The sequence below is a fragment of the Melopsittacus undulatus genome, chromosome 11, assembly GCF_012275295.1.
Source record: "Melopsittacus undulatus isolate bMelUnd1 chromosome 11, bMelUnd1.mat.Z, whole genome shotgun sequence".
Classification (NCBI taxonomy): Eukaryota; Metazoa; Chordata; class Aves; order Psittaciformes; family Psittaculidae; genus Melopsittacus; species Melopsittacus undulatus.
The window spans coordinates 4,947,155-4,956,419 of NC_047537.1; the positions used below are offsets into that span (position 1 = coordinate 4,947,155).

At 43.9% G+C, this 9,265-nt stretch overlaps 1 protein-coding gene across 4 annotated transcripts in view; it reads right to left on the bottom strand.

Moving 5' to 3' along the window:
* Positions 1 to 8,449, bottom strand: part of NUP214 (nucleoporin 214) — a 43,604-nt gene extending 35,155 nt beyond the window's left edge. For all 4 annotated transcript variants that reach the window (XM_034067461.1, XM_034067459.1, XM_034067460.1 and 1 more), the window contains exons 1-10: positions 8,350 to 8,449; positions 6,849 to 7,044; positions 5,909 to 6,060; positions 5,437 to 5,641; positions 4,953 to 5,023; positions 4,555 to 4,618; positions 3,769 to 3,872; positions 3,064 to 3,170; positions 2,375 to 2,441; positions 1,692 to 1,815 (exon numbers count right to left, since the gene is read on the bottom strand). In XM_034067461.1, coding sequence (XP_033923352.1) covers positions 1,692 to 1,815; positions 2,375 to 2,441; positions 3,064 to 3,170; positions 3,769 to 3,872; positions 4,555 to 4,618; positions 4,953 to 5,023; positions 5,437 to 5,641; positions 5,909 to 6,060; positions 6,849 to 7,044; positions 8,350 to 8,391 — 1,132 coding nt within the window. In that variant the 5' untranslated portion in view covers positions 8,392 to 8,449. The remainder of the gene's footprint in view (positions 1 to 1,691; positions 1,816 to 2,374; positions 2,442 to 3,063; positions 3,171 to 3,768; positions 3,873 to 4,554; positions 4,619 to 4,952; positions 5,024 to 5,436; positions 5,642 to 5,908; positions 6,061 to 6,848; positions 7,045 to 8,349) is intronic.
* Positions 8,450 to 9,265: the final 816 nt, after the last annotated feature.

Genomic DNA, 9,265 nt, shown 5'->3' on the forward strand with positions numbered 1-9,265 from the left:
ATCAAATGCCATCTCCTGAATGACAAAACCAAATTTGCAATCACGAATTCCCATGCCAAGCTTTTTCATATTTTGAAGCACTTTTTACCTATATGGTGCTCCCTCCTTCAATCTTCTCTGCCCTTCAACAATCCCCACATTCCATTGGGTCCCGTCACATCATTAACATTCATATACATAAAGTACAGAGAGACTCACAGCCTTTTAACTTTAAAAAAAGCCAACATCAAGCAATCATCCTGATGATCTGAACCTCTGATATAAAATATCTGTGTTTCGTACAGCTGCAGTTTTGAGCCTAAGAATCTGCTTCAGTTCAAACAGTCCCAGCATAAAGGCCCCCAAACAACTTTCTATATTTCTATAAATAAATAAATAAATAATACCCACAATATTATATAGACTATATTACAGATACTGCAATACAGAAATTAAAAAAATTGTAATGCTTTAACTGCGCTAAATCAAACAAAAGACCCCAACAAATCCAGCATGCAGGAAAAATATGCTATCATCACAGTGCTTTGCTAGGCAGTGCAGTGGATGGCCATGTTTCTCTGCCTACTGCTTTTTCAGGAAAGCATGCTAGGGAAGGCCAATTCCCACATGGGAACAAGCTCCAGGACAAATGAGGTTTCTTTGCAAACAAAACTTGCAGTGAAGTGCAAAGCCAATTAATGTGTAGCCAAAAACTGAGCTGACTTCACTCAGAGAACACAATGTGTTAGCAAAAAGCTTCTCCAAAAACCTTTCTAAAAACTCCTAGGGCAGCACAACCTGGGCTTTAAAATATCTGTCCTGACAGGTTCCTTAATCCAATAACTGTATAGATTAACAAAGGAAATGCTTCAAATTCAACTTGGCATTCAAGTACAAAGGTTGACCTCAATTCCTTACTGTAGGTTTTCATTCAGGTAAAGTCCTCAGTTAACTGGCACCCTCCTGTGCTCTTCAGGAACTCCTGACTGCAGTACCTTCCACTCTGCCTGAAGGCATCTCTATTTCAACCTGTCTCTAGGTTTCAAGGGAGAGTTTTCAGAATTCACTAAGGTACAATGCAATAGCTCAGATGTATCTCCAGCTTCAACCTCTGACAAAGGTGCTTTGAAGAGCCTTCAGGCAGCACAGAGGTTACAGCAGCGATGCAACTGACTAGATGTAGAGCACAGCAGGGTTCAGTCAGTATAGGTTCTGTACTTTAATGCATAGTGAAAACCTATGGATCCACCTCAATGATCTTAGCTTTTTCTGTCTTTGAAACTAACCCACTTTTCCTTTAGATCAGTGCAAATGTACTTCATACAAAATGGTTCTGCAAAATGACATGAGAATAAAGAAAACCTCACAGGCAGTCTGAAATCACTGGTGTTAAGAGTATGACTGCTTTAAACTCACTATTATCCCAGCTCTGTGAAACACAGACATAACTCAGGTGCTTTGTTTGCCATATCTGTTAGTGTAGTATCCCAGGCTGCTGAAAGCTTTGAAGAACTGTATTTAACAATTTACCATTTGAATCCTTACACAGAATTAAGCCCACCTGCTGTGGGTTTGATATAAAAAAGCAGGACGTACATCAGTCTCCCTTTCAGAACAATCTCCCAGAACCCAGATCTCCAGGCTGCCCCTCAAAAATACCTCATATACTACTATTGTTGGATTATTCCACAGGGAAGACTAACAAGACTTACTGATCACAATAGGCATGTTACTGGTGTAGTCTACAGCAACACCAACGGGCAGAGTGTCATCGCTCTTATCTGTCACAGGAAGTTCTGCTCTGCTGGAGTCCTCCAAAACCCATGATTCCCAGTTCTGCAAAAATAAGGATTATTATTTTGCCTGCTGCTTTCCTGTGATCAGCCTTCTGCAGAACTTCAGCCCAATACAGCTGGAAAACAAGACTGCAAAAAAGCTATAGAGCAACTACTTATATTTGTCAGATTAACAAATGCCAGAAGTATCAGGGCCCTCCACAGATTTCTGTGTGACTTCTCACACCTCATTGCACACCAGAGTTAAGGTCAGACAGTTTTGGTGTTTAACTTGAATTGATGAACTTACATGAATCACTTCATTACAGTGAGCTTGACCAAATTTTGAGAATGCCAAGTGAATCATGAAAAACAGACTTCTGGTACTTGGTTCACAACATACTGCTTCTGTTTAGGCTTTCTTTTGTGCCACTCTGATCTCTTGTTCAACTAAGAATTATGTTTGAGATTCAGTACAACTCAGACTCAAAAAGAAAGTTTTGCTTTGTTCCTAAAAATATACCATTTCATTGTACTTCAGGGCTTATATAGGTTATACTTGCATAGATTTCCAAGAAAGAAGAGGTGCATAAGCACAAATGGAAGAGGAATAAAATTACCTGATCCCCTTGCCTGGCAAGAATGCTGACTTCTGTGGAAGCTGCTGAAGCTGCCAGAACCAGATCCCTGCAAGCACAGACATAAACAGGTCAAAACCAATAAGGCCCCCAGCTCCACATTATAATCTATACAAATTAAAAACTAGCAATAGGGTTATGAGACTATAAAACTGACTTTTCTTCCTAAGATGAAAACATCTTTGGATGTTTTTAATTGCCTCCTAAGGGAAACATGACTGGCTACATCACTATAGAACATTTATTTTGTTTTGATGGGGATTTGGTTTTATTTTTTTATTTAAAGCTAGTCACCAGGGCCTGAATGCCTTTGCCTTCCAATGATTTGACACTTTATCATCATAAGTAATGATGGTTCAAGTTAAGCAGTTGAAAAGTTAGGGACAGCTTCTTCACACACAGTTAAGCAAGACAAAAGGTCTTCAACCAACAGATAACAAGATAACACCAGACAAATGAGTATGTAGGCACAAAAAAGCATGTAGGAGAAATTAGCTGTACTTTAACAAAAGCATTTACAAGATACTTTACAAGATAATAGTTTCAGTTAATTTCTCTCACCCTCAGGTATTACATACTTACAAAAAGGAGGAACATAACATACAGAGAAACACTGACCACTCAGACATGAGAAACAAGAGGAAGACTCTGCCATGATTCCTGCCACTTACCATTCCTCAACATAGTTGAGGAAGTAATGATGCTGTCTCTCTGCGCAGCTCCCATAGCAAGGCTCCATGAAATTCACAAACTTCTCTGGTCGCTTCTCTTCCTTTTTCTGTAAAGCAAACATTGATAATTTACCTTCCATCACAGAAATCCAGTACTTTCCCATAAATACCACTGCATCAGGGTACACCAATAATTGCTACATACTTCAAGAGAGAACAAGCATCATGAAACCACTTAGAAAAGAACAAAGCAAACAAATCAAAACCCTCCTTCCAAAAGGAACAATAAAGAGGCTGCCACTGAATTTAAATCTCACAACCCCTGCCTCCCCCGCAATGAATAACCTTATACCAAAGAAAAGCATATCATCAGGCCTAAAAATCTTCTTAACCTTAAGTGATGTAGAGTATTCATATATATTCTCTGTGTCTCTTACTTTGTTTAGGTTTTCTGCCCAACTGTTTACTTCACATAACAGAAGTCTTCCTGTCATAATTTGATCTCAGCAGAGAACAAGTTATTGATTGGCATTCAAATGGATACTACTTCCTCCACTCAATCCCCCCAACCCCAAAACCATAATTTACAGTAGTACCAAACTCAATCTACACAATACTAATGTGACTAATAAAAGCAACTTGCCATTGTAGTAAGTCAAGAACAAGTAACAAACACTACTGTTTTAGTGACTTTCTGGCACTTACAGGCAATATGGCTATGACCACTTCTGGAGGTGTTTCCAGTGTCCCATCAGCTGCTGCATACACAATAGTAAAGACATATGTGCCAATCCACAGCACATCCAAAACTGGAAGAGAAGGAAGCAAAGACCTCAGCCAGAAATATTTCAGAATGATACTTCCTTGTACCTTGATTTTAACACTGCACAGCAGAGAAAAGTAAATGACAAAACAAACAAGGAATCACTACCAAGATACAGAATTTCAATGCTATGTCTGGAGAACATCAATCTTATTAGGGAAAAAAAAATACCAGCCCTATTTAATCCCAGAAATTTCAAACAATGTATTTGATTTGCTTGTTTTTATCACAGGCCAGACACTGCCAGTGTTTTCAAACATGGCTGATGTTTTGGCATGTTCATACCAAGTGTTTCTGCTTTTCTAAACTACTGCTTTGACATTTTATTGAAGAGACATGATGGGATGAAACTCACAGGAGACACGAGAATGGGATTTATATCCAGAAATCTTCCTGCTAAATGGAGGTTGCTTGTGACAGTATTGCCTATCACTCCAGTGAGCAAAAAACAGCTTTTAATATGCATATTTAAAGCATTCCAGAAATAGACAAGCACCCTGGCCAACTGGTAATTTTTCTACACAACCCAGAGCTAAAACATATAATTATTTTTAACAAGTATTTCAAACTCACACTGTAATTACATAACCAGTGCAGTATACAGCTGCTAGAACTAAACCCAACATGAAGTTGAATGAGGAGAAATAGCTGAAAAGTTAAAGATGTACCTTTAACAGGATTGTCGGAGTCATAAAAAGGAGGACAAGGGATCACCTTCTTCTCCTGCAGATTCTGCAAATGAAACCATGCTTAAATACAAAGAATAAGCCAACAAACAAAGCCAATTGCAAGCTTTGCAGAAAGCCCAGAGAACTGGTTTTGAGCACCCACTCTTTCACATTCACTTTGTGCCACGCTGAAATCATGATTTCTCAGTGTAAGGTGCAAACCTTAAACTAAACCCAGCATTGGTCTAAGACACTTTAATTACCGAAGCACTTGAGCAGCTTCACATGGCTCACACCATGTGCCACCTGATTAAATTCTGTAGCTTGTGGCACAAGGAAAATAAAGTATACTACAAACTAATGAACAGAAATAAGGCCTTACTACCAACCATACTTACAGGCAGGTATTGCACCACAGTGCCATTGTGTCTCCCTACAGCCAGTTGTTTTCCCTTTGGGCTCCAACACACTAAGCAAAAAAGAGAATTTCATTAGGTCTAAGGAACTGGAGAGTTAAAAGGCCTCACAAAAGCAGGACCAACAAATTAAAACAACATTTTTTTCCCCTAGAAAAAAAAACCATTACTCTGAATTAAACAGTCACAGAGAAAGCAAGACTGCACAGATCAAAACCCAACAGATAATGACCCTTATAACATGCTTCCCTGGAACTGAGTTGAGCCTGAGACAGCACAACCTAAAGGTGGGCACACTGCAACATCTTTTCTGAGTCTCAGGGAGTTTAAATCCTTCCTTTTGTGAAGGATTTCTCATTAAGAAACCTCCTCCTGAGACAAACAGCTTGATTCTTTTTACGTCTAACAGTCTACTTCTCCTTTCCAGTGTCAAATACTCTGTAAGCTATCAGAGGCTGCCACTCACCAGATGTAACAGCTACAGTGAAAGGCAGTGTGGCATACACTTTCACAGAGTCTGTGACCTGCAGGACAGAGATGCTGCCATCAGACAGGCAGATGGCTACCATGGCAGGACTAGCTGGGTTCCACTTCAGGTCATTGACCACTGTCGTGCTTCCAGAGTAGTTGGACAGTTTGTGATAAGCAAACGCACGTTTCTGTTGTTTGGCCTTTTAGGAAAGAAAAGCACATGAAATGGTGAAAGTTGAGCACAAAATCAAGTTCTCCCAAGGTCATAATTCAAAGCTATTTTTATCTTCCTATAAATTAATGACTGATAAAAAAAATAAGCGGCATATTTCGAGTTTACTGAGCAATTCCTTTACAAGATATATCACAGAGGCAAAAAATCCCACCCAAGCTATGCCTCTCCTCCTGCTGTATTCTGAAAAACAAAAACAAACCCCAAAACTCAACCCACTTTCCATACACTTTACCTGGTTTAAGAATGTGCGGACATCAAAAAAGGCAATGAAGGAACCGATCTCACTGGACATCATACACACAGACAGTGTGAGATTATCACAGCTTAAAGCCAGGTGCTGCACTGGAAACTTCATGGGAACTGAAGTACTCTGAACATTCTCCACTTAAAGCACAAAAGGAAAGAAAGACAAAACAAAGGGGATAAATTTCAATAGCAAGAAGTCTTCCTGAAAAACAATACCACTAGAATAAGTTCATGCAAAAAATCACCAGTCCTAGTAACAGCAGCCATCAAAAGTTAGTGTCTAGAAAAACTAAGTGAATGCAAACCCCTTGGTCTCCACCAACACAGTCTCAAGAGTTGCCAAAAAAGAAGAGAAAATTCCACTTTTCTTCCTAAGTTGAAGGAAAAACAAGTGGACAGATTTTGGGGTTTACTTGTGCATGCACATGAATACCTCAGATGGTACAGTTACTAAGGACAATGAAAATCATTGTGCACTTTGGTGTATTTAGAACTTAGGTGGTGGAACAGTGACTGCTTCCTCTCTAAGAGGACAATCGTGTAGCCAGGGCAGGTAACTCACGGCAAGAACTTTGCCCTTCCACGCACTCACATCCCTGATGTGTGCACAAGTTCATGGTTCAAAGACTGGCCACCGAGGCAGCATGTGGCTACAGGGAACAAGGCAACCTCATTGTACAGCACTGAGCACAGATGATCAAACCAGAATGACACTTGGACAGGAGTTAGTAAGGAGCATCCTGGTGACATGTGCCCAACAACTGCACTTCATCTCAGCTAGACATACGGCAAATATTGTTCCTGCCTTCTCACATAAGACAATGTGGTAATTTCAAGTACACTAAAGGGCTGTATCAGAAGCCAAGAGCTTGGAAAACCACATAAAGCTGTCTCTGCAAAGACCATGAGACCCAAATGCACCTTACCAATTTCATTGGGATCCTCTCCCAGCTGGTTTTGCATGAGGAGATTTCTAGTGTGAAAGATCTGCAGGCTGGTTCCTCCACCAGCAAAGACCAGCCCATATTTGTTAGACACTGCAAGGAGATTGGAACGCTCTTTGGGAAGATCATCAGGAGCATCGAAGATGCGGACCTTCTTCAGTGCTCTGAACTGAAAATCCTGTGGCAAGAGAGTTGGGAAGTAGTTGTACATATGCAGGTGAAGAGGAAGAGTTTACTTCAGTTTCTCTAAGACAGCAAGCTGAAAATCCTCTCCGTGAGAGCTGCCAAACCTGCCAAGGCCAAGTCCATACCCACACTGTCACTGGCCATGCCATCCCATTTTCTGCCTTATCTAAGAAACACAGAAATCACACCACATTTTTCCATTTGCTGAATCTCTCTTCTACCCATTGCCTATGTTCATAAAACCTGTTGGAGCTGAATACATCTACCTCCTCAAACACATACCAAAACCAGCCAATGGGTACAGAAGAAAAAGAGAATGGAGCAAAGCAGAAACACACCATGATTGAACAAAAGCACACATCTGCTTAGATGCATCTTTGTATCTTGCTTGCTAGTGTAATTTATAACACACTGAACAGACATGGTTATTCCTACCACTCACCTCAGTAATTACTTTGTATAATGTTTTTTGCATTTGTTTCATAATTTACATTGCCACTTTGCAAAAGGGAGAAGAGATAAAAACCTCCGAAAACACAAACGGATTTAAGAAACCTCAGTGGCACTATTCTCATGCAAAACCTGGGGTTCCCCTTAGGAATGCACCTCTCTTCCCAAGGTGCCGGCTGCCGAACAGAGCACTGGGTCTAACACAGTAACTCAAACCAAGCATTTGAGCTGTGTTTCCAGATTACTGCTAACGCACTGAGTAAGAACATTCCTTCAGCCTGAGGAGGCTGCAGGAACCCATAAACTTCCACAAAACAAACAGCCCAACCCCCTTGTTTGTGCAGGTGCCTGAACAGAAAACAGCTACACAAAGACCCATGTGGGCTTCAGGAATGCGTACCCCCATGTCCCTACTCCTACATTCCGGTTCACAGCAACGGGAGAGGCCGGCAGTTTACAGTGCCCCACAGCAGACCGCCACATGCGCTGCTTCCAAAAGCGGGTTCCCAGCACAAGGCGTGCTGACAGCAGCACTCAGCACACGGCTCCTCCAACCCTCACATCCCACCTCTCCCCTCCCCAACCGTCACCAACACCCTCCCCAACATCGGCCATGCGGCTCTTCCCCCTTCCACCCCACACCAGAACCAAAAGCGCCCCACAAGCCCCCCAGGGCCGCCTCAAAGGGCACCGCCATGACCCGAGCCAGCCCCACGCACCCCTCCGTCCCCCTCACCCCACTGCCCCTCACCCCACCGCCCCTCACAGCGCAGCAGAGCCCTCCCCCAGCCCCATTCCCCTCACGGCCCACCCCGGCCCCGAGCCAGACCCGCTCCCTGCCGCTCACCTTCATCTCCCGCTCGGGGATCACGTCCATGTCGTCCCCCATGGCCCGCGGTCCCCGCCGCTCTGCCACAGCCGGGAATCCCCCTCCGCCGCTGCTGCGCTCACTTCCGCTTCCGGGCGGGCCGCGCTACACGGCTGTCTCTGTGCTCCGCGGTCCTCCAGATGGCACCGCGGTCCTCCAGCAGGCTCCGCCTCCGCGGACAGGAGGGTGCGGGCGGACGGGAGGGTGCGGGCGGACGGGAGCTCACCCTTATGGAGGGGCTCAATGAACGCTGGCTTCCAGCCCCGGAGGCCCAAGGGGACCGATCCCGAGGGATGGGAGCTGTCGGCATGGGGGGGGCTGCTCCACCGCGTGGGGCTCCGGTGCTTTCTGCGCCGCTGTTGTTGGAGCTCTAAGCACATCCCGCCCCTTTACCGGGGGCTGCGGTGGGAGCGGTGGGCAGGGGTGGTCCCTGCGAGCAGATTCGGGTTGTGGTCTAGGACCCATAAAAGCAGTGTGGGCTTTAACAGGGCTTTACCTTGCTCCCTCCTGCCCCGCTCGGTGCCGGTGCATCACCTTAGCATTTAGCCCTATAGAGACAAGGACACGTTGAGAAAGGCTGCTCCCAGCTCTATCAGGTTGTGCTTCTCCAGGACCACAGAGACACAAGGCAGGGATGGCTTTGGGCATGACCTGAACTGTGGCAAACCACAACCCGGTTTCCCTTATGCGATATGCTCCCTTTGTTGTCTAACCCAACAACAGCTTTAACACACACAGCCCAACAAAGCAGGTGCAGTCCCAGAGGCTAAGAGGCAGCAGAAAGCAGACACAGGCTCTGATCTAAGGGCCGTACTGTCCTTTTGAGGAACACATAGGAAAAGCATACACAGTCATCCCCCCAGGAAGCCTGGTCTCTATTTCGATAGCTCACATC